The 25822-nt window shown below is 37.2% G+C and overlaps 1 protein-coding gene across 1 annotated transcript; it reads left to right on the forward strand.

Moving 5' to 3' along the window:
- Positions 1–7731: 7731 nt before the first annotated feature.
- On the forward strand, positions 7732–22979 carry LOC139687635 (beta-galactosidase-1-like protein 2). Its single transcript, XM_071584876.1, has 12 exons — positions 7732–7800; positions 8816–9027; positions 12787–12972; positions 13148–13289; positions 15703–15862; positions 15964–16119; positions 17593–17739; positions 18689–18876; positions 18989–19233; positions 21390–21596; positions 22427–22667; positions 22759–22979. The coding sequence occupies exons 1-12, from the start codon at positions 7732–7734 to the stop codon at positions 22825–22827; spliced, it is 2022 nt and encodes a 673-aa protein (XP_071440977.1). The 3' UTR covers positions 22828–22979.
- The last annotated feature ends 2843 nt before the right edge of the window (positions 22980–25822 follow it).

A 25822-nucleotide genomic window follows, 5' to 3' on the forward strand; every position in this document is an offset into this window, starting at 1 on the left:
AACATTCTCAGCCTTCTCTATCCGTTCCTAGTTTGACCAACGTCCTCCCCACTATCAAAGTTGTTAGCATTTCGTCGTCAATAAAAATGCTCTGCGCCCATCTTTCTTGCCTCTGAAGGTTTTCTTTCAACGACGCTCTCATACCATGCCGAGTACTTCTTGTTGTGATTTCATACTCATCCATTTTACCTCTTCCATCCTTCTCCGCACCCTCATCTCAAAGGCTCAAATCTACGTCCGTCGTCTTGACCCAACGACCAAGTTTCCTCTCATGTCTCTAAAACTTGTAAAGGGTGTCGTGCGGTCTGGAAACCTCGAGAGCACGAAGAAAAACATTTTCTTCAAGCAGACCAAGACATTCAGTGAATTCCGAAAATCCTCCGGATCTTCTCTGAGCAACAAAAGTGCAAAAGTTTTTGTTTCACTTTACAGCAGCAACCCCTCGTGATGAGTTGTACACAGTGTAGCAGGAGTAATGAGTGAACCTCACCGCCCGTGCGTTCAGTCGAGATGTCTCCGACACGCGAGTCCCACAATAAAATTCAGGGGTGTTCACGGTGTGGTTTGCCGTTGAAACAGAATACGGGTATCTCTGCTCAAATGGATTCGAGAAACGTAACTTTCCTCCTCTGATGGCCTTACCGACAGGGGTATAAGTGTGTTTCGGACGGAGTGACGGGTGGACGGTCCAAAATAACTCTGAAGCTATGCATTTATTGTTAATACGCAAGCTTCATTCTCATACTTATTGCCTCATCTCTTGATGCAATCATGTACATAATATTTTGAGAAAAAATACTCTAATTATGATACTGACTCTTACGTTAACACCGATGATTTTACTTGGTGGCATTGTAATTAATGTGCCAACCATTTGAAATTTGCATTAACTTTAAAGTTTCTTTTCTAGCGGCGAAAATTAAAGTGCACAGAAACAGTATTTCTTAAATATGATCTCATAGGAAATTTGGCGAATTTTGCCTTTGCTTGGTATCTGCTGGTTAAAATTTAAAAGAGAAAAACATTTTTGAGATCATTTTTTACCTGCAAATTAAGAGCATTTTTCTATGGCTCAGAGATAAAACTTAGTGAGATAATGGCTGAGAGGGCTCTTAACGGAGCGTGGCGTGGGGTCTAGAAGTATACGTGTTATTCAAGCCAATGTACTTATCATGTTAATTCCGAGACCGCCGGTTCTGTGAAGTCGGCTCACGGCATGTCGATTCTTATGATGGAAGGAAGTGATACGGAATATTATCTAGGGCAAGGGAAGTTCATAAGAAAAAGGACGCGCAATTCGATTGCGTACCTCTCTCAGCCTTCAGTGGGTGAATGCAATGCCAACTCGTGCAGGCAGGATGTTTCGTCTCTCTTTCGTTTCGTAAATGACACGAAGTGGGAATATTCCAGAAATGGCCTCGTTTTCAGTGTAAACGGTAGATAGTTCCTATGACTTTATGAAACGACCGAACTTAAGATGAAAGAGTGAAACAAAAGACATTTTATCTAGCCACTGGCGACTGAATGGTAATTACGAAATTCATGTCATTTTCGTTTCCGAGTGCTGTCGGATGGAGTTTAGGTACTAAAAATGGTGATATCGTTAAGGTCGAATGATAAAAGATGACGATGTGTAGTGCTGGTTGGTGTTCTACCCCAGCACGTGTCTTGGAACTATGTTACAAAAAAGGAAGCAAAGGGAAAAGGCTTGGTATTTCTGTTATCTGAGCTCTTCCCGTGACGTCGAATGGATCATCATCGCCCTATCAGAGAGTCGATGAGGGAACGATTATTTTATCCCTTTTCAGCAAGTCCCTTTTTAGGGAAACCTGAATGGGGGGAGGGCTCGCGATTTTTTGTACTAATTTTTAAATTGAACCAAGTTAATTGTCTGGTTCTTAGGTAGGTATAGTAGGACGCTCAAATTTCACTTATCCGACCAAAAAACAGTATGAAACTAGTTCATTATCGCCCACACTCGGCCCCTCGGCATATCATCTTCCACAGGGGCAACGATCCCTTGTTTGTCAATTTAATTATCGCGCGCTTTGGTGGTATCCGTCTCAACCGAAGTAAATAAACTGGTTTCACGGGAAACATGGAATTAAATTTCTTCATGGAATTTGTTCAGCCAGTTCTATTTCCCTCTCGATTGCTTAACCGAAAAAAAATATGTCAATCAAATAGTCAGTGTAAATGATTACGGTGACATTCCATATTACTTAGGTTTTGTTAATAATTTTTATCTTTGGTATAACGAAGGTTTTGTCTCCTAGGTCTTAATTTAGGGGTCAGTCTTAATTTTTAAAATGTGATTTGTTCGTTGATTGCGCGAATCTTTATGCGCACGTTTTCAATGAGCAAAGTGGGGATACCGTGAGATCAACGAGCCTATCTGTTGTTTTCGAAATTTTGCTCCCAATTCGGTACATCATAAATAAAAGTAAAATGGAGTGTAGGAGCCGGGCGAGGGGCAGTCCGAAGTAACTTCGTCGACAGAACCAAAATGCAATCCGCTTTCTACGCGAATGTCAAAAGCCAAAAGAAAACTGGACGCTAATGTGCAATTAACAAGGCCAGATAGCCAATAATTAATCGAAATAAAATTTAAGGAGTAAGTATTAATAACATGGGCGAACGGAATGAGTGACGAAAAGAAAATATATGACATCTACGGTCATTTTCCTCGGTTTCTTGTAAAAGGAAGATTTAGGCTGAAGCCGCATAGTTAATATATTAACTTCGTCTATAAATAAACGTCAGATATGAAAGATCAACTTGAACTTTTACAGAAATAATTGTCGAAATTAGACTGTCCAACGTTTTTTTACGGATCATGGAATTAAAAGCCGACCTCGGCCACTGTGGGGTAACGCCCTGGGTTCGATTCCCACCTGTGAGTTGTCCTACTACCAGGACTTGGGTGTTTGTGATTGTGAAGTTGCCCCATGAATATTCTGTTGAGCGGACTTTAAATCAATGGATTTTAACTAAATTTATTTTTTATTCCCCCGGGCAATGTTTTCCAGAATAGTTTTCAAATAGTTTTCCGCCTGATTCGGGTACATACTTCTTGTCAGTATTGCCCCGTCGTCTTCATGTATGGGTACTAGCGAGTACCAGGCTTTTGGAACTAGAAATCGTCTGTACAAATAAATGAAACAGTTTCTGGCGTCACTTGGTGGAAATTCTTCATATTGAAATTAAATTTAAAATACTTCGCCTTTCCACATAAACCACTTTTATTACTACCTAGGTTTCGTTATGGCATATTCGTATAATGACCTGATGATGTTATACCATAACGAAACCTAGGTAGTAATAAAAGTGGTTTATGTGGAAAGGCGAAGTATTTTAAATTTAATTTCAATAATTTCACTCTGTATAAATGTTAAAGAAGGTGGTTCCAAGTACCGTGCCTTGTGCCTTTATTTCCTTATCCGTGGAAAGGGCCTGGATCCATTATACTTGGAGTTTTCTGTCCTGAAAAAACGATGCGGTCCAGTTTATTAGCCAAGGTGGCACCGTCCATCTCCACATTTTGTTTAGCTGTCCCGTGTGCCAGAGCTTGTCCAATGATCCGGGGACATCAAGGACGACCCCGTGAACGTCTTTTTATTTCTGACATCCGCAACGAAGTCAAGGACCCCACTCGTTTGGTGAGCGGTGGATATTTGGCAAATAAATCCTAACTACTCGGCTGCGAAAAGACTCCTATCGTCCAATATCCTTGTTATGCGTGGCAGCATTAGTTTTTCTGACACTTTGCCGCAGTCGGAGAGAAGGAAGATGAACCTGAAGTATTTAATTCGGAGTCCCCGGCCGTCCCTTTTTGTTATACAAGTTATGGTTGCTTTTTTTCTAGGGGGTTGGGAAGTATCCAGTACTTAGTGAAGCTTGAACGATTTTCAGATGGAGTTCGTCGGCTAGCATTGCTAGCATTCTCACGACTCCGATAGTAGTTCCATTGTTACCTACTGCTTTGCCCTTATGGACGTTATTGATCATATTTCTTAGATCCTCCACTTTCAGTCTTGGTATTTGATCTCCCTTCCGCGGGTCTGGACCATTTGTATTATTGGTAATGTTGTCGAAGTTATGGCACGTGGTAGAGCGTTATACTACTAACCGAAGGGCCTGAGCACGATCTCCGGTCAGCTTGGCTCCCTCAGCTTTATCCGAGATGTGATCAGAACTTCATGGGAAACCATAGGCGGCCCAGGGAAATGACTTGAATCACCTACCCGGATGTGTCAATTTCACACGCCGGCGGGCTTGGGATTGGGTGAACTCTGCCATCACCTACCAAACCGACCCTCGGGTTTATAACTATGCTTATGGTTAAATTCCAAAGAAACTGCGGGAGATGCCGCAACAGTAACTTTTAACGGAGTCATCCGCTAATGTGCATTTCAATGCAACAATTTCAGAGCGTAAAAATCATTCGCCTTGATCTTGTTCCTTTGAAAGCCCCAAAATTTCAGAGTTTAAGAGGACGCCTCGGTAGCTTAAGTGGCTATAGCACTCGACCGGATATTGAGGGATCCCAGTCAAGGCGAATGATTTTTACACTCTGAAATTGTTGCATTGAAATGCTTATGGTTTATCAGTGTAAGGGTAGGCCGACTCCAGTTTGAAAAGCTCCTTCCAGATATTATGTGATATTTTTAGTTTTTTCCTGGGCGTCATAGGGCTGTACGACCTTTTCAAAACGACATTACTCTGCCGCTTATGCAACTGTTGGGACCGAGTAAGAAAGCATGCCATTGAGAAAAGTAATTTCAATAGAGATTACGGCTTTTCTCTCAGCAACTCCTTGAGTTCAATTTTGAAAAACTGGAAAGTCTAAGGAGATGTCACGATCAATCAGAGAGGGTGCGAGCCAGCCTTGGTCGATTGACCTATTAGGAGCGACAAGAACCCCTGGGAGAGAGGACATCGCGTGAAACCGGCCAGAATCAAACGTAAGCGTATTATCGCTACATTTTTTGCAATTATTGCACTCTTTGTAGACCCCATTTTTTCCTTCCAACCCCGAAGAGGAAATTGTTAAAGCGGGTATTCCGGGTGGTTATTGTTATGTAATATTATTGTTAATGTTATTTCTCAGTGCCTGTTGGGATTGTGGAATCAAAAACTTTTGAATTGGATTGAAAAAAGGCGTAACGGCATTCAGGCCTGAAGATGACGGAAGAGTCGTCCGTTGAAACGTCGGCAGTAATGTGGAACTTAACCTTGTGGAAATCCCGAGGAGAATTCACCAGGAACTTACGTCGGGAACACATCACATCCTTCTTTATTTTTATCATATTATAGTTGTCTTAATACATCGAGCCAATGCTCAAATCATTACAGATGCCTTCAATTAAACTCTCCACAAAAACACCCGGATACAAGTAAATACAGAAAACCCATTCCAAGCTAACCAATATGTGTTCAGTGAGGAGCGGAAAACATAAATAGTAAAATTTTAATTGACATTGAGCACCGACAGTTCTGCTACCGAGTAAACCGTTAAGGTTTAGCTCTACTCAAGTCCACTCAGTTTTGCCACAGAAGCTGATCCGACATCAGGAGGCAGAATTATAAACATTTCTATGCCTGTTTTAGGGACCGCCTGAACAGCCGAGGACTCCTGAGAACTAGCTTTACTTTTTCCTACACACCAAAGACTGAATTGGATTGCCAGTAATAGTATTTTTATTAGATAGAGTAAATTGTCAACGAATGAAATTACTGTGCATGGATTCATCTTCAACCGGTTTTTAAATGGGTAACCTGATAGTCTAACTGCAATACTCATAATTGCGTCGGGCGATTAGTCCCCTAGCGCATCCGAAACAATGAACCCAGTGGCGTACGAAGAAGCGATCAGCTTCGCAAACAACTTATCCATTTAGATGTGTCCGCCCATCGGCGCGACTGAAACCAAGCGACAGCGATAAGGCATTAATTGACGGACTCAGAGAAAAAGGTATTTCCCTTTTTCTCAGCTCGGCTTATTGTTATTTTTCTATAAAGTAACCCAATTATCTCGCACCAAATTTAAGAAGAAAGCTCATGGGAAAACAGTTAAGTAGTCGATAAACTTAAATAGTTCATGTAGAATTCGCATTGTTTGAAGTTAATCCAGTCATCGGCAATTTTTTTCAAATATTGAATAATGATCTTTTTCATTAAATGAAAAAACAATTTATATTTCCACTGATTAAAGAACAGTGGAAATATACATTGTGTTCTTCATAAAATGAGCGTGGACTTTCACGAAGTTGAGCCGGGAACAATTGAATACAATGATTTTTTTAACGAAAACTGTGTCACATTCAAACTTTTAATACTTAACGATAAATCAAGGACTGATATCACACATACCCAAGTCATTCCGACACACAGGACGCAAAATAAAAAGTCCATTAATGATGACTATATTTCATGTAAACGGACGTTTTTTCGGAAATAATAGAGGGTATTTTCATAAATAATTTAATATCTAGTGACGGAAATGCACGGCTAACTGAAATTTCTTCTATTCATATTTTGTGCGATATTTCCCTTGTCGCCCAACCTTTGAAATCATCTGTCTACCAGAGTGAAAAGCTAGTCATTTTAAAAATTCGCCTGTCGTGTCTACTCCATCTAAAACCGAGGTATTTTCAATTAGGCCCACGCATGACAGGATTTAATAAGCCCACAATTGAGTAGCATGCTTTAATATGGTATGGTCTCAGAGAGACTAATTTTAAAAGACCGGCCGTTGTTATCATTATCTCCTCAAACACCTTATCGTAATTTATGGATATTTATGGAAAGCGATTAGACCAAAGAATAAGGAGTTCTTTGCCGTCATAATCAAACTTTTAATACTTAACGATTAATCAAGGACTGATATCACACATACCCAAGTCATTCCGACACACAGGACGCAAAATAAAAAGTCCATTAATGATGACTATATTTCATGTAAACGGACGTTTTTTCGGAAATAATAGAGTGTATTTTCATAAATAATTTAATATCTACAGTGACGGAAATGCACGGCTAACAGAAATTTCTTCTATTCATATGTGCGATATTTTCCTTGTCGCCCAACCTTTGAAATCATCTGTCTACCAGAGTGAAAAGCTAGTCATTTTAAAAATTCGCCTGACGTGTCCACTCTATCTATAACCGAGATATTTTCGATCAGGCACACGCATGACAGGATTAGATAAGCCCACAATTGAGTAGCATGCTTTAATATGGTCTGGTCTCAGAGAGACTAATTTTAAAAGACCGGACGTTGTTATCATTATCTCCTCAAACACCTTATCGAAATTTATGGATATTTATGGAAAGCGATTAGACCATAGAAAAAGGAGTTCTTTGCGGTCATAATACTTTAGCCGCGAGGGAGGGGAAAGCTTTGAGAGTGCCGATGTATAGGGAATGCGTATGCGTGAGGTCATCGGCGCTGCGTGTAGTCTCCCCTTATTAATACTAGATTAACGCGAATTACGCGTTAGTTTAGAATATAGTCATTTAGTAACAGTTATAGTCATAATACGCGTATTTAGTTAGTTGACATAGTTAACGCTTGAGAATTTTTTATTCACGTGCATTATTGTTCAGCGTAGACTCTGAAGAGGGCGAACAGCATCACCTGGCGAGCGAAACTCGAGCAAGCCAGTGCCTTGTCATTTAACTTACGGATTGGTTGAGGCAACTTTCCTTCTTGATTTCGAGGATATAATTATGCACATGAGCATTGAAATGTGTCGAATATTCAAAGCTGCCTTCGTGCTGACGCTAGCAACTTTAGAGGTAGGTAAATTAAACATTCACTATGTAGGGTGGTGTGTTGTACTAAAATCTTATAAGCAAGGACCTTAAGCATAACGTCGGCTTGAATTTTATTTTGAGTTGGGAGTCCTACCAGTTTCACATTGATTTGGGAAAAGAATGCAAATAATATTATGAGTACATTTACTCATTTCATGTGGAGCAATGGTAAAAGGCTTAGATTGGGGAATTGTTATTTTTAACCATTCAAGAATTCTAGGCCTACATTGTCCGAGTTCACCTATGGGAGATCATTAATAATTTTGAAGAATTCGTGGCATATATTAACATTCTCTTGTCTTGCTGATATTTGTATTTGTATAAGGTAGATTTTAAATGCATGTGACCCAGCTAAAGAGTGCAGTAACTTATTTCTCCCCTGTGAAATAATAATATGCAAAAAACATTCTTGCATTTAAATACTTACACTTGAATGAATATTTCATTTTTGTAATTTTTTTATATCCTTCTTTGCTTTTCATTCCTTAATTTTGGTTCACTTCAAGTACCTTAGGTTCATCAGTATCAAAAGTAATGATTGCACTATACTAAAACTTTATCGTATCTAATTGGTGAAAACTGGAAAAAAATTTGGTCTGCTTCATTTATCATCATGAATGTAACTTTGTTTTAACATTTTAGTAATTGAAACACATTGATTGCTGATCGAGTAGAAGAAGGCATTGTAAAGGAAGGTAGTTTCAGCAGGAAATTCAACCTTTTTTCCTGATAGTGCTTCTCAAATGATAAATGAACCAGAGATCTCTTGAGCTAAGGGATCCCTGCAGCTGTGGATGCTGTTTTGTCCTTAAAACGAAACTGACAACTATCATGACTGAGAACTGTATATTTGAGCAGAAACACCAGGCTAACTGTCATTGTTTACAATGATTTATATGTTGATGCCATCATAATTAGCCATATTGTATGATTGGATTTCTGTGATGTTTCAGCTTGTACTGTTATCAGCTCTATTCACTTGTCTTTCTTCCATAAGGTCACCTGTGCTCAGTGGCTGCCTACATTGTATGAGTATTACACTTCTGAGGGAATTAGGAGCTCTCTGGAAGCTCCAGCTAGTGGATTCTTACTCAATGGAAAGGAATTAACCATATTTAGTGGAAGCATCCATTATTTTAGAGTGCATCCAAGTCTTTGGCAAGATCGAATGAGAAAATTGCGAGCAGCTGGTTTTAACACTTTGGAAACGTAAGAACCCATGCTAGTCCATCCCCTGGTCCAAGTATTGGTCATCAGACTGTTTGGAAGAGGTTTTAATTTTCCGAATGTTATGCTTTAATTTAATGAACACTGAGTATATTGTGTACTGGGCCCCTTTAAAATACGACCCAATTTATATTATTAACCAATTGAAGGAATTTCCTTTATAGCAACTTTTACAAGCTCGTTGGTTTGAGCACCTATTTACTTCTATTTTAATTGTTGGAAACCACAAAAATGTTTTACATGAATTCGATTGAGATATTTCAAGGGTTATATTTGTTCATGATATATCTATTACAGTTAAAAAAAATACTATCTTCTTTGACTAAAAATGATAATGCATTGTAAAAATTACAAACGTTACATTGAAATGTTTTTAAATGATAAACTTAGTGAGATGAATAAATGGAAATATTTTATATTTGTTTAAAAATCTTATTAATGTCCTGTTTAATAGAAGACATCTGCTCCTCATGCTTGATTCTGCATTTTTTCTTCTGAAATATTAAATTTTTTCATGTAAATGAAAAAATTCAGCCTTACACTAACGCTGAGGAAGTTTTTTATATTCAAAGAGGAATTAAATAGCCCTTTACAAATAATTTCAGATTTTCTTTTTGGATATGACACCAAAGCTCAGCAAGGGGTTGTAGTTTCTTACTGGATGTATGTAATGTGGAATATAAATCGCCAAACAAGATTTTGTAACATATTACCATTGTCATTGAAATAATGAATTACTGAGTTTGGGAGAACTTTGGGATAATGCTTATTTCAATATGCCATTTTGACAATTTAAATTCAATAATAATGCCACTTATCTCATCAAAATAGTTTCTAAAATGTGTAGAAGCCATCAAGCTTACATCAGAAGGAGGAATATTCCAAAATTCTAATTTCCTTTTGCGGACTAGCATTTTATTTTTGACTTCAAATATTGTGGAATGCTTTCATTAAGTGATAAACTCACATTCTTCCATTATAAGAAAATGTCTGGGAGGTGAGAAACTGTTATTTTATAGCTGTAGTCTACTGACTTAGGGTAGGTTTTTCATGGATCCTGAAATTGCCCACTAGTGTACTCCCATCCCCAACTAATTTATCACAAGATATCTATAAGACCACTTATTATATGTTTCAATAACTCATCCTTAAGTCTACCTGATTTCCAACTCCCTTCATTCCATCCAAAATGCCTTTTCCTTTCCCCCTTCACCATGATTTCCCAGCATTATTCCTTCTATTATCAATTGCAGCATCCAATTGCCACTCAGTATCTCCTACATCCTCTTGTCTTGCCCTTTTCAAATTTTTCCCAACAGCAGTCTCTCATGCCCTAACACCATACTTAGAACTTCATTGTTTGTTTCCTTTTCAGATATTTTATTTTGTCCATTCTTCTCCCAGCCCACATCTCAAAAGCCTCTGATCTATGCTTGCCTCAATGACCAAGTTTCTGAGCCATACAAAACTAAAATCCAAACTTAAGTTTTCTCTAGTCTTTTCTTTACATCTGCACTTAGAATGGTGTCTGGCATCAACTGCCACATCTGTGTAAATTCTTCTCTATGCAATGAGATGATTCTTTTACGATTCCTAACACACTCTGCCCATCAAAAAACTTCCTAAATAAATTAAACATTCCATCTATTCTAGTTTATGTCCTTCCAGGTTTGGGATAAGTCATTTATGCTTCCAGTCTTCCCCTCTCTCCTGCAAAATGTCCATTAATTGTCCTCAGGTTACTCTGCCCAGTGCATTCTCAAAATCCATTGAGCATACAAATACATCCTGGTTCTAATCTATTTACCTTTCTACTAGTGATTTGATATTTGAGTAGCTATGCAGGGATGTATATATTTCCACTGCCTTCTTTGGTTTCATATCATTTAATGCCTTTTATATATAATGGTTAATTTAATGGCCCCAGCCTTACTAAATACATAGTTCCTCTATATATTTTTCCTTCTCTTCAGAACCTCATCTTCTTCTTTGATTAATGTTTTGCACATGTTTTGATTAATTCAAATCTTCCAAATGAAAATATACTCTGTGAAAATTTGACAGTCAACATTATTTCTCATTTAAATATCTGAAGATGGATAAATTATTTGAATCATATATAATAAATGTATCTTGTGGCATAGCTGGAAATTATGTTAGCATGGCTAGTGCTAGGAATACTAATAAATCACACTAAGAACGTTTGAATAAAGAGGGGATTTTAAATCACACTAAGAACGTTTGAATTAACAGGGGATTGATTCCGTGTGCTTTACATAACAGATCAAGGTCAACGTGGTTAGATATATACTAGGGGCACGCCCTGCATAAGAGGGATGAATGCTAGGCTGGAGTTGTGACGTGACTTGCCTTCCATGTGGGTCGTAGTATATCACAGTACAGCCCTTAATCCCACAAACAAATGACCAGTGAAATCCACTACATCATTGAGAGGAGAAGGCATGAACCAACACATATCTCTTAATCGGTGATAATTCTTGATAGCATGAATTTAATGATCTCCACTCACTGACTTACATGCTTTCCTCACCAATCATTTCTCCTCTTGAAAAAAATTACAAAAATGATCCAAGTTCTGATACCCTAATAATAGGAGACATTAATTGTGACATTCTAGAAAATTATAAAGCCAGAACTGACTTTGTAGATGTATTCCCCTCATTTTTATCTATATTACAGCTTCTGAAACTGAAAAAAATATGCAGATTACCCAAACACTTATTAATCTTGTCCTAATACCACCATGCAAAGCATTAAACTGGGGTCACAATCTGTGATATCTCTGACCACATGCTTATAATTAAATCTATAACCATTAAGGGCACTTCTGTTTATTAAATCCAATTCAAATAATCTCTAACTGGAGAAAATATCTCTTGGTTCAAATATGTTCTTCTAATTGAAGCATGGACTAAAGTCTACAATGATAAATTCTTCAATGATAGTCTTAAACAGTTATATGAATCATATCATCATTTTTGTCAGCGTTATTTCAGCCTAACTTTTTCCCAAATTAACAAAGACAATCCACAACCAGAATAAGACTTGGTCATGAATGAAGTTATATATTTTTCAATTCTTTTAAACTTACATATATCAATAAAATTATTTTGTGTCTATTAGCCTTGCACTTCATAAGGTTATACCAAAAAGCAGTATCAAATACTGTTCAATAATGCAGAGAATACCTGTAATGATAATTATATATCTATAATAAATAAAAATCAGCCTGAGAAAACATTAACTGCACTAAGGGAAACATCATTCATCCCACTCTTTCCGCCCTTTAAGACTCAATTAGCAATTCTTACCTTTCTCACTCATCTCTAGTAGAATGTTATAATTCACATTTCATTAGTTCTCATAATCATTATCAAACCATAATCCCTCAATGGTCTTATCATGCCAGTCTCCCTATCTTATGTTTTTGTCTATGGGTAGAATTAAAATAATATTTATTTGCTGCGATCTAGCAAGGAGCCCCCTTCTGTTTTGATAAATGAATCATTTATCCATGTTATTTTTCCTGAAATGCCAAATATATATCACTGAAATAGATCTCATGCATAGAAACATGCCTTTTACCTATGTTGGATAGATTAGGTATGTGGCTGATAGTTTTTTATGGAAAAATTCTTGTGTTCAAATTGCACCTTACAAAAATACCTATTTGCCTTTCCTATCAACTACTTCAAATTAATTAAGCCTTATTTATTACAGATACATACCATGGAATCTGCATGAACCTGAAAGAGATGTGTTTGATTTTGGTGATGGCAAGCGTGACTTTTCAATGTTCCTGGATGTGCGCGCATTTATTCTGTTGGCTCAGGAAGAGGATCTGTTTGTCATAATTCGTCCAGGTCCATATATTTGCGCTGAATGGGATTTTGGAGGGCTGCCAAGGTAAGATCAGCCCCAACCTTTGAATTAAAATTGATTGGCTAAAATTTATCTCAAAAAATTCTTTCTAAAGAGCATTTTAGTAATGGCAGGGTAAATTTTTGATCCTAAGATTAACAATTCTTATTCACTGTGAAGAAAAATATGCAAATGACCATTATCATTTTTAACCACATAGCTGGTTGCTGAGAACACCTAACATCAAGGTTCGAACATCAGATCCACAGTATACCAGCAGGGTGAAAATTTACTTTGACATGCTGCTTCCTCAATTATCCGATTTGCAGTTCTCCCAAGGAGGGCCAATAATTGCTTTCCAGGTAAGCTTAGCATGATTCATTTTTATTGAAATAACAGATATCACTCACAAATTTTAATGCATTCATGCATTTTTAGTAAAATAATTCTGTTTGATTTATTAAACAATTGAAACAATCTAATGTGATACTCAAAGGGGATTGGCATTGTTTTTCATTGTTTGTTTTATATTTTTTTCATTCCATTTTTCTCCAGATGATTTCAAAAGTGTCCAATTAACATTGATCTCTAGCGTCAATGAAAAGCTTTGAAGGTGTGTAGACTTATGCCCCAATATTTGAACAAAACAGCAAATCCATGGACAAATAAATATATCACTATCAAAGTTTATACTAATAGTGTCTTCACATGCTTGCATGATGTCCCTGTCATTAACTCCCTCCTCTTTCTTTTGCCTCCTTCATTCTTCTTTAAATGAGCTACTTTGCCCATCTTCATTGAAAGCACTTCCTAGATGGGTGAACTGTTCTTATACCCTCAGTGGCAGTTTTCTATTCATGACTAAATGTTTGAGTTAAGCTTCCCATTGTGAGAACCTTGTTCCCTACATTTCTTTTCATTCTCTTTCCATATCAATGTCAATCACTCTAAAGCCCAGTTTAATGATGTCTCATTGAATTCAATCATTACTTAATATGAATGTTAACTTAATTTGGAGATTATGAACTTATCCAATTAAAGAAACAAATAAAATTGATCATTTGTGATTGTGAACACTGTAACCGTAGTAATATTGTCCGTCAGTTATTTAGTCAATTAATGTTCGGTTCTGAAGTTAGTTAGAATGCATAAATTTGAGTTTTGTCCTTAACCAGTGGTTAAAGTTAACCATGAGTTAAACACGAAATTATAAAACTTGGCTTAAATGTGCTCAGCTATGATTGGAATCCCCTGGCCAACTAAAGCTTGATATATTCTATAAATCTAACAGACTTGAGTTCCCCACAAGCCTTACACCCTTCCTCTGGCTCTTCCCATGCCCCTTTTTCTATTTATTTTATTTAAACATTAAAGAGCATGGGCGATAATGGGCACCCCTGTCTTATCCCTCTTTGCCTAAGATTACCCATCCCAACTCTCCTCTGTTGACAGGAACATCATTCAGGGAACTAGTCATGGGCCTCTTTGTGCAGAATCAGCACTAAAGAGCTACAGAAAAGTGACCGTTCTACCTCTTGGCAATTGCCACACAAGCTTTTTTTGGCATGAGTTATGTTATTCTCATAGTTATATCAAGTTTAATCAGACAAAAAGTCCTAGCAATTGAAATTTGCTATTCCCAAAAACCAAAAGAGCACTGGTAGAAATAATGAAGAATCTGAAAAACTTCAAATGTATAGACCAATATATGCTTACTTCAACTTTGAAAAGGGTAATTTGACTTGACTAAGGAACAAACAGGGCGCCCAGGGAAAGCTAAACTCCAACACAGCCAATCAGATAACTCTATTCCATTCAGCAACTCCCATGTACATATAGTGGACAAATTGGTGTTCTGCCATTGCTACAATCTTTGTAGAAATTACATATATTTTTTCCCACCATAGAATAACTTTTTCCTAAAATGGGGATTCGGAATCATTGTTGTTATACATATGTATTTGCTATTATTATCCTTTTGTGTATACACACACCTGATTGCGGAATAAATACCTTTAAACTTGAACTTGGACAAAACAAATCATATTACTCCACCATTGATACTGTAGTAGAATCTGTTTTCTTACGTGCCCCAAAGTGGAACTTTTCTGAACATGGTGATTCTGGATCATTGCTCTGTTTTGTAGTTTATATTCATGTTATTTTTATGCATTTATATTAAATATTGGAATCAACACCTTTGAACTTGAATAATCCAAATCGTTTCAAGATGATGCCTCCTGGAAATGGTATTAAAATTATTGTCCACAAAGTTAACCTATGAGAGAATCCCAAAAGCTGCATGGAACGTTGTTTAAGAAAAAAATCACAGTATATGCCTATCTACTTCTCATCTAGCAATGGTGTGCCTGCAAACATCAAAAAGGACTTGAAGAGTTTAGGTGCGATAAGCCAAACCTATCTATGATACACAAGTACCACCATTGTAATTATTCAAGTATCCTCACCTGCAGGAGTGGCTGGTTTTCACCCAATTTTCTCTTCTAGCAATATTTTATGCTTGAGGAACTCTAGGGTTTCAGTTAGTCGAGGGGAATTTTTAAGACAGTTTTGGCACTGCTGTGCTTTAGCTGGCATCATGAGCTGGCTGCACTGTTTGTTTATCCCTGGCCTCTGAATAGTGGACAAAATAGAATGTACTCAGGGAATAATGGTTAACCAAATTTCCCACAGCTATTTTTTCAAGGGAAAAGTTCCCTTTATAATGCCTGCATGTGCATAAAAATATCCATTTTAAGACTTTTTATTCCTCAGATTGAAAATGAGTATGGAGGTTTTGGTCCATATAGTGATCCTCGGGACAAAAATTACTTGGAATTCATTAAAAAGACTTTTGAAGATAATGGCCTGGAAGAGCTTTTCTTCACAGCTGATTCACCTGTCCCTAGTGGTGATATTGGATCACTTCCCGGAGGTAAGTGTAAAAATTTATCTCAGTCTTTGAACACTTCACTCTTCCCTCCCCCCCTCCCGGTTCAATCAATATCAGTAAATGTATGTATTGTTATTTTAAAGTTCTACAAACAGCAAATTTCAACAAAGATCCAATTATACAGCTGGAAGCTTTGAAAAATCTGCAGCCAGACAGAGCTCTTATAGTCATGGAATTCTGGAGTGGATGGTTTGATCATTGGATGGAGGGCTCCCATCAGACAGGACTGACACCAAAAGGTGAGTGAGAATGTGCAGAGAAGTGACTTGAATGAGGGGAATCTTAAAGTGTTAAAGTTTGATTTCTTTAAATGCTGTCAAAATCACCTGATACCTATTAGAAAATTAGTTCATCTCTGTGCCTTAATGTTCACCACTAGCAAACACCTTGGCAGTTCTACTATTTGAAATGTTGAACTACACTTGTAGAGTATGGAATTACTGATGGCAAAGGGGAATTTTTAAGCAAGATGTTTTACAAATTTGGCACTATTATTACTTCAGATATTGGATGTCTTCCTTTGCTTAGTCATACGGAATAAGAGTTAATGCAAAGCAGCCTTCCATCTTTCATGAAACTTGAATTGAATTGCTTTTTGGCTCCATGCTTCTTTTGTCTTCATTACAGCTTTCTTCCTGGATACTATTTCCTGGACCATGTTTAAAGCTTCTTTCCTGGACCATGTGCAAATATTTCATCATATGCCAGCTGAATACTGAAAATTTTGAATAGCTCATGCCATGAGTCCAATAGCTTACAATTGTAGTCCCCTTCATTGTGATTTTTCTCATTCTCAGAGCCTATTTGTGTTCATGCTAGATTGCATTCTAGTTCCTTTGCCTTTCAAAGCACAAGCCTCCAAGACATGACTCAATGATTCATTTAAATCTTCTGGCAGGATTTGCTTTATCAAAAGGAGAATATCAAAGTCAGTCATAAATACAGATGGACAAAATTTCATCAAAAATGTGTTCTTTAGTATGTCAAAATAATGTCAATGAAAGAAAAAGAGACATGATAAGTGCACACATAATTACTTAACTTTCACATAGCATGTTAGAATGAACAGCCAATGTGCAAATTTTAAAGGCTACCTGTGAAATAATAAAAAAAGTCTTCAAAATATACTAAAATATAACAAATTAGTAAATACTCTTGGAGCCAAATATTTAAATTTATTTGAAGCATCAGACTTATTTTCTTTTCTGCCAAACCAATCCTTGAAACTGCACTGGAATGCCCCAGAGAGCATGAAATAAGAGCTTTCATCAGGGAAAAAGAACTTAAGGCACAGACAATTATGTATCACTCTCTCACAGCGAAATGTGAGAGGAGAGCAGCAGGGTTGCAGATTGCTGTGCTGATTACTCCATTTCCATGGCAGCTGATTTTTAGGGCTGGATAGTGAAGTGTGTTTGGTTACCAGAGAAACCACCTGATGGCAGATGTGTTGCATCTTAACCTTCCTCCCTCACTACATCCTCTCCATGCACTTGTATTTGAATGGGGAGAAAGTCTTTATCATTGGGTGGTGAGGCTATAGGCAATACATGAGTAGAGAGATATTTCAATATGGATCATCCTTCCAATAGGCCCTTACTCTGCCATGAAGGAGCTTCATTTTAACTTTCCCTTGCCTCCTTAAAATATTATAATTCTCAAACAAGTAACTATATATATATAAAATAACTTACTTATTTTCCTCATTTCAGTATTTGAAGAAAATATGGAAAAAGTATTGTCATACAACTCTTCCATCAATTTGTACATGTTTCATGGAGGGACAACCTTTGGCTTCATGAATGGAGCCAATGTCATAAATTACTTACCTTATTATGCTCCGGATGCATCAAGTTATGGTGAGTGTCATATGAAGAAACTGAAATCTTCCATGAGATTTTGAATGAATTTGCACTTGGATAGGATGTGATGGCCTGGATAGGATGTTCATTTGGAAATTAATCAGTAGCAGGAATGATAAACTAAGGAGACATGGTGAGTGATCAACTGGTACTGTTCTGGTGACTCCACCAAATGGACCTCCTCCAAGGCAAGCAGCCATGTGTGTACCATGCCCAGCATGGGAGAGGGTGAGGGGTCAAAGTGAATGGGGCACTAAGGTCTTGGTTAAATTATATGGTCAAAATCGACGATGCCACGGCAGAGAGAGCCACCTTTCCCACTCCCAGTGTGGCACCTCTCCAAAGCACTGGTCTGCCTCTCTTGCCCCCTCACCCTGAAAAGCCTCACTGTGCCATTGTGTAAAAGTGTTTAAAGCCCACCTTGAACCTCCCTATATGCAACTCACACACACAAGAGGTGCATACAAAGGTGAGAGGTTGGAGAGAGAGACAGAACTGGGACAGAGTTTGCAGTTGAGATGATACATTAAACTGCGGGATGTGCATGTGGGAGTAACGTGGCAAGAGAGAGAATTTGCTAAGTTGAGAGGGTAGGCAAGGAGTGGTGAAGATCGGATTTGGGTCTATTGCAAGGTATTGGTGTGGATTTGTGATAAAATCCTCTGTCAACCACAAATCCCACTACACATCTCCATCAATGCATTCACTCCCTTATGCATATCCTGCAATATAATTCAACAACTTTGTTCCAGGTCACATAACCATCTGGGACCTCCCTGCTTCCCTCCACCTCACAATGCCAAAAGTTCTGATTCAGCCCAATATGATAGCTCTGGCATCAATTCCAAAGAAGCATTGGCACATTTTCAAATAACTATTGCTGGAAGGGCTATCAAATAAACATCTATCCACCATTATTTACATGTCATTACTATTGCACTTCCAGATTATGATGCACCATTGAGTGAGGCTGGAGATTATACTGAGAAATACAGAATTGTGGAAAGAATTGTGGCCAAATATAGCAAAGTACAAACCAAAACACCAGATAAACCTCTGGAAAGCAGGAAGTTTGCATACAAACCAATAAAATTCTACCAGTACATGAATATGGAAGATATTTTGAATAACATTGTAAGCATGCACCTTAAGCACCTATGGCCTTAATGAAGGAAATGTTCCCTGGCTATAGATGGGTTGATATTCTTCATTTAATTGACTACTTGTTTTTTTTCTCATAATTGAGGGGGAAGAAGACAAAACTGTTATTAATACAATGCAGTCAATGGAGGAACTCCCCATAAACAATGGAAATGGTCAGAGTTATGGCTATGTAAATTACCGGAAACATATTGTGTTGTCTGCCAACTCTACCTTAAAGGTATCAGGACACATCAGAGACATTGCACTCATGCTTCTGGATAATGAACAAAAAACAAAGAGTCCTACAAATGTCACTGACTTAAATGGATTTGGATTCTGGCCAAATGGGTAAGTCACATTAAAAATTACGAAAATTATAAAAGTTTATAATAAAAAAAGTAAAACCCTTTGAACCCACTTTTTCCAACTTAGCATGTTGTTAATACATTTCTCTCATTGAAAATATTTTATGCTCAACTCATTGTTGATGGCTGAGACTTTCTATTCTTTGTTCATTTTTTGACCAACATTGATCCAACAGTACACTTTTGTTTTTTGATACTTCTATATCATTCCACAAAGTTATTTGGAGCATTATCTTGCCCTTAAGGTTATGGGCCAAAAATCCACCCAGAGCAGGCCTTAAGCTTGCAGAATTGATTTTGATCACTTCCTGCCTTGCGGAAAATCTAAAATTACACTACAATTTTGACCAACCTTGATCCAAACAGAACACTTTTGGTTTTTGATACTTTTATATCATTCCATTGAGTTATTTGGAGCATTATGCTCCCAGGGCAGGTTTTATGCTGGCAGAATTGATTTCTGAATAGAATAAAACCTTTTAAGTATGTCTTTATTGTACCAAAACAAACTAAAAGATAAAATCACTTCCTGCCTCATGGAAAATCTACAATTAGCTGCACCACCTCTCAATCTGGTGGACCAGGGGCCATAAAAATTCTATAAATGCGTCATGACATTTTACTTAAAACATTTTGTCCAAACGTTTTACTTTTTTCAAATGTTAAATTAATATATTCTTAAAATGGGAAATTAGTGAAAGAGTGGTTTAGAAAAACTATCACTTGGTACAAGGTACTACTTATTAAACCATAGAAAAAAAATAATTTTTAAATTTATTTGGGAAGAAAGTTTTTAAGACCACTTTTATTGCTGTTCCAAAGTCCATTATGAGGTAGGAAGAGAATTTGCAATAAAATCTATTGTGCATAACATAAGTGATGAAGAGTTATTATGATGAAACTAATTACTCATGTCAGTATCAGTGAATGGTCACTTGAAAATCATTCTGAAAAGATTGTATGATTTGGAGCTCATTTATCAAATTCAGGAAGGCCAAATGATATCTCACTGGGATTTTCTAAATCCATGCTTGCAATTTCATTCATGCAGCATGGATGTTTCAGAAGAGAAAAAGTGGTAATATGAATTCTAATTTTACTTATACTCATCAATAAAAATTTTATTTGCCCAAGCACACATCAAGTCCCATGGAGCATAAATATGGGCAAAATTTATAAATTACTCTTAGTCACACATTATACAATCCTACTGCCTGTGTGCAGGAGCAGTAAAAGTAAAATTTTTACATTAAATATAGGAGATGTAAGAAAGAAAATATTAGAATTCATACAATTATAACACCAACATGGAATAAATTATAATTAACAAGAAAAACAGAGTAACATAATATATAGTTCTAGAGTAGGGTTGGGTACATCAATCTCTCTTAAAATACATAAATGTAGTTCAGGAATTAATTATTACAAGAGGCAAAAGTAGCTCTAAGATAGAGATACCATATAAGATGCCAGCATAGTGACATCAACTTGAGAAGCTTAAGGCCATTAAATGATATACTGATGATTTTTGTGGGTTTTCGTGTGGTTATCTCATTTGATGGAAACATACATTGGGGTGGGGGTTCTTTGACAGGAGACCTCTTGGTCCCTTTGTGCCAACCCATGTTCAACCTTCCTGCCACAGGCAGGCAGGGAACACCATGGTAGAGGTCGCCCTCCTCCCCAACCTATATCTAGGTAGAGCATTGATTGAGTTTTGTGATATATTCAGAACTGGTGTGTCAATACTGGCGTCCTTACCCAGATATCTTACTTTGCCATACTTCAGATTTTTATTTCAGCTAATTCATTTTATGCAAATGTTGCCTGAGTAAAAACTCACATTTTGAATAATGTGGTGAAAGGGAGAATCACTTCATTGGGAGTGCACACTGTGCTTAAGAACATCATAGTGAGTGCTGATATTTTATATGCTCTGCTCACTGAGCCAATTTCTCACCACTGAAACAAATGTGACCCAACAGCCATGCTCCCTAAAATGTGCTAATCCATATCCATGGAGCAAGAAAGCAAATGCCAGGCGATAGCTGTAAACATTCTTCAGAAAAAATATATTTACTCGCATAGATATGTGACAATTTGAACTAACTGTCCTTGGCTTCTTATCTAATAAAATAGGGATAGAGAGTTTCCATTTAAAGAAGAGGATGCCGGGGAGCACACAATGGACATTCTAGTGGAGAATGCAGGCCGTGTCAACTATGGTGGCCCACAGGATTTTGTGCAGAAGAAAGGCCTTTGGGAAGGACCAGTAACCCTAGATGGTGTGGAGCAATTGGGATGGGAAGTGACTGCCTTGCAGTTCAAATCAGAATGGGTGAGAGGGTAAGTGCATCCACCTTGGATTTCAGAATTTCTGTAAAATATAAATTAAATACTGACAACATGTGGAGGGCAGAAGTTTGAAGGAATCACCATGACAGTTGGAATAATAATAATGTATTCATTGTTCAGTGATTTGAATGTACAAATATAGGATACACACAAAAGAGGCAATATACAAATAAAGGCTACGGCTTTAGATATTAATTCACAGAGTAAAATATCATACTCTGTAAATATTCATGGAGTTAACAGCTAAACACAGTGTTAATTGATACATTATTAATTAGTACAATTATTAGTTAGTATTGGTGGCCTATACCAAGTGTGTAAAGGTCCCAAATTGAAAAAAAAATTTCAAACTGGGAATTCCTGATTGGCATATCATATTCCTGACTGCTTGGAAAATTCTACTGTTTTCTCAAGTTTCTACGAAATTTTATTAACTTCCATTTTTTACAACTGAGTGGCCACATTAGACTTGAGATAAACTCTTTGATGATTTTCTTTCACATCAGGAATTCAGAAACCAAGTAACTACTTTCTGTATTCTGCTCCTCAGTATTAGATTTTTTTAAATATTTCTCTAATGCTAGCACTATGTTTGACATGGGGAACTAACTTCAGATAAAATGTCTTCCTATGAATTTTGCAAAGGTAGCTTGTGCATTTTACTGTTATACGTGTGGTAATCATTGCTATCCAAATAAACAAGAAACACCTTGGAAATTTCTGCATTCAAACTTTCAGTCTGCTTTTAAAGGTCTTTGCTTGCCAAATAAGAGGATAGGTGGTGGTTTCAAATTTAAATGCTTCAAGAGATGAACATATAGAGATTTTGTTTTCAGGCTGAGCAGCTGGAGGCAGGGGAGTTCCCTGCGAGCAGCAGGGCCAATCCTCCAGCGAGGACTCTTTGAGGTTGAGGGTGAGCCAGCAGACACATGGCTCGACTTCAGTCAGTGGGGCAAAGGGATTGCATTTGTCAATGGCTTTCACTTGGGACGGTACTTCAGTGCTGGTCCACCAAAAACCCTCTACATCCCAGCCCCTCTCCTCAAGAGTGGTACAAATGAGGTAAGGTGTCAAAGTGTTTCATCTACTCAAGGACAGAGTAAATGTCTATGCATGTCAATATGATTGAAATCACTTGTTTCCTTCATTTCAGGTAATCATATTTGAACATTATGAGACAGCATCCGAGTTGATATTCCAAGATCATCCCATATTTATTTAGATCTACACAATGCTCCTTCACAGACTCAAGTTCATATTTCAGATTGAATGTTGGATTTTATTTTAAATAAAAACAATTTTATTCACTAGTGCTTTATTTGGATAATAGTAATCTTCTGTGGGGAAAGCTAGTACTAAAACTGAATGGTTTCATTCTTCTTATGCCCATGGGTGCATACCAATCCCATGACGCATTAGCTTCAGGGACCAGATCCCTAAGAGACAAATACAAAAAAAATGTATTCAAACTTTATAAATAATTATATGTTTGTATTACTATATATAACTTATTTGTAAATCAAACAAGATGCACAAATACATATATTTTCAACTGCCAGGACTGTGAAAGTTAATTACCTTACTTACATGAAAACTTTAAGTGTTTGACAAATGGCAAACCTGAGCTCAGCTGCTAAATATTGTCACAATAGTAAAATTTGATATGCTCATCAATCACCACTGAATTTAACTTTTTTATGCATTTTTACATGTGAGTGAACGTCCATGAAATTGCCACTCAACATTTTTATTAAGATGCTCATCTTATCAGTCAAGCTTTTAAGCATAAACCGTAAGTTTGAAACAGTGCAACACCTATCTTCATAGGCCCCTTGAATATGTACATGGGGTAGAGCAGGGCAGATGGTTCATAACCTGCATATGGGCCAAAACTGACTGAAGCAGAAGGAACTGATGCATTTGGTTTCAGGTTGGCTTTGGCATTTCCAGCATCACTATCATGGCAACAGGAGAGTGCATTTTGAGAAGTTGGTGGTTTCAGGGTAAGGGATGAAGAGATCACAATGCAACAATAGAGTTACAATTCACAATGCAACAATAAGGGGGGGAAGGGGACAATAGAATTGGAGTGGGTTCCAAGAGTACGCAACAGGTGCCAGAAGAGTGTATAGCAGAATATGAGAAATCAATTTATATTTCTGGAAAGGGGGGGTGGTATCCACTTCCACTCATATAATTATTCCTATTTTATTCATTTCTCTTGTGTATTGGAATCATGAGAGTCAATTTAACCTTGATCAGAACTGTTTCTCTTCGACAGTGGTAGAATATGATGATTACTTACCTATTGCCTTCAAAACAAGACGATGCTATGCTGTGATTTTGAAAGTATAAGGAGCATATTCATGGAAGACTCTTGATTTGGGATGCCCCCATATTCATGACAAGGGTGTTAAAGCAAAAAACATTGCTTGTTATGATGCAAGAAGAATTTAAATTGTTTGTGTTTTCTCCTATGGAGGATAAGACCACAACTTTTCTGCCCTGAAAGAGAGACTGCCAATATTTTTTATTTTCAACATACTTTGATAATTCAAGAATAGAATGGAGATAATGTTTGTGGCAGACCACAAAAGACTGAGTACATTTTTTCATCACAAATGCACTTTCTCAATTTGGTTAATGACCTAATTATGAGCAAACCACTTTGCTGGCTCCAGTGGCGGTAAAGTAACACTGTTGCCTGCCAATCCAGATCGCAGGTTTGAGTCCAGTCTAGATGGGCTTTCCTTCACCTAGGGCATGGATGTTTGTAATAGTCTTAATTGTTATGTATGACAATTAGGTCAAAGAAGGGACTATGAAGTCTCAATCTCACCCCAATAATGTCATTAAGTAAATAAATAACACTCCAGTCCTCTTTGGCAAATAGTTAAACTAAATAAGGAGTTCTGACCCCCCTCATTCACTCCTATTTTAGGCACTATTATCCTTCGTGATTATTCCAATTTAAAAGCAAGAGCCAGATTGCTTGAATACTGTTGAGCCACTGGCACATCATCAGACAAAAGATATCTCCAACAGCAAAGCAGACCATGATTGAAAACTCAACAGCACTGAAACAAAAAGTCATGAATGCAACAATTTCAGAGCGTAAAAATAATTCGCCTTGACTGGGACTCGAACCCAGATCCCTCAATATCCGGTCGAGTGCTTTAGCCACTTAAGCTACCGAGGCATCCTCTTAAACTCTGAAATTTTGGGGCTTTTAAAGGAACTAGATGTTATGACGAAATACCGTACATACAATGTCACATGTATTCGTAGTCGTGCGCGAGGCGCCACTGTCCACGAGGTTAAAGCCAACTTTTAAACACGTATGGTGTTTGAATTTGTCAAAAGTCATGAAGCCCAGGCATTTCAAAAACCAAACGAAAATAAAGATTAGTTTTAAAAGATAAAAGGGCCAGCACTACTTTTTGTTAACTAAACAGTGTATGTACCGTAGATGGTATATGCTTAATAATCATCAAATGAGGTTTTATGCATACTGCATATTCCAGTGTAGAAGTATAGGATGCACCTATCTGCAGTTACATTTTGCTTGAAGTTCCATAAGGTTATAGTTATTTATGACTATAAAAATGTAACTTGGAAATTTTGCAGCTACGTACTTTTTCATCACTCATTTCTAAACCCTAGAAATCTATCTTCACCTCATTCATGTTCACTATTTGTTAAATTTCAAAATTTTCCCTTTTTCCAGCATTAATGACAAATTTATGCTGCTTGATAATCTTGTCCACATATTCAATTGACATACTATATTTTGGGCTATTTTAATTTAAGTCCTCATTGCAGGTAATTTCTCTTCAGAAATCTGGAACACCATGTTGGTTCTGGAAAATCAGCTTATCTTAGTAGCAATCACTCTTGCTTGCTGCACAGCCATTTTTGAGGAAACTGAAAATCCTGATCTTCTGTGGTCATATATCAAGCTGTCTTACTCTGCTAGTTCTGGCCATTTTGCAATTCCATGTCACAGGTTGTAATTACTACACAGCTTTTTGTAATTCCTCTTTGCTATGTTCTTATTTCTTTAGTTTGCAGTGATTCAAAATTCCTCTCTTCTGCCATTTCCATATTCTTTGACATACATTATCACTAATTGGAATGCAAGTGGCAGAACCTGCATTTTTTTAACCATGCTCTGCCACAAATTCTCAGCATAAAAATAACTCTGATGATTTTCAAAA

Source organism: Hetaerina americana, unplaced genomic scaffold, assembly GCF_022747635.1.
Source record: "Hetaerina americana unplaced genomic scaffold, ioHetAmer1.1.p SCAF_2, whole genome shotgun sequence".
Classification (NCBI taxonomy): Eukaryota; Metazoa; Arthropoda; class Insecta; order Odonata; family Calopterygidae; genus Hetaerina; species Hetaerina americana.

What these genes read in the sequence shown, in the direction of transcription:
- LOC139687635 (XM_071584876.1), top strand. Translation starts at nt 7,732, where the DNA reads ATGCACATGAGCATTGAAATGTGTCGAATATTCAAAGCTGCCTTCGTG. An exon ending in GGCCAATAATTGCTTTCCAG is followed by an intron (nt 13,290 to 15,702) that starts GTAAGCTTAGCA and finishes TTTATTCCTCAG; the next exon opens with ATTGAAAATGAGTATGGAGG. An exon ending in TTTGGATTCTGGCCAAATGG is followed by an intron (nt 19,234 to 21,389) that starts GTAAGTCACATT and finishes CTAATAAAATAG; the next exon opens with GGATAGAGAGTTTCCATTTA.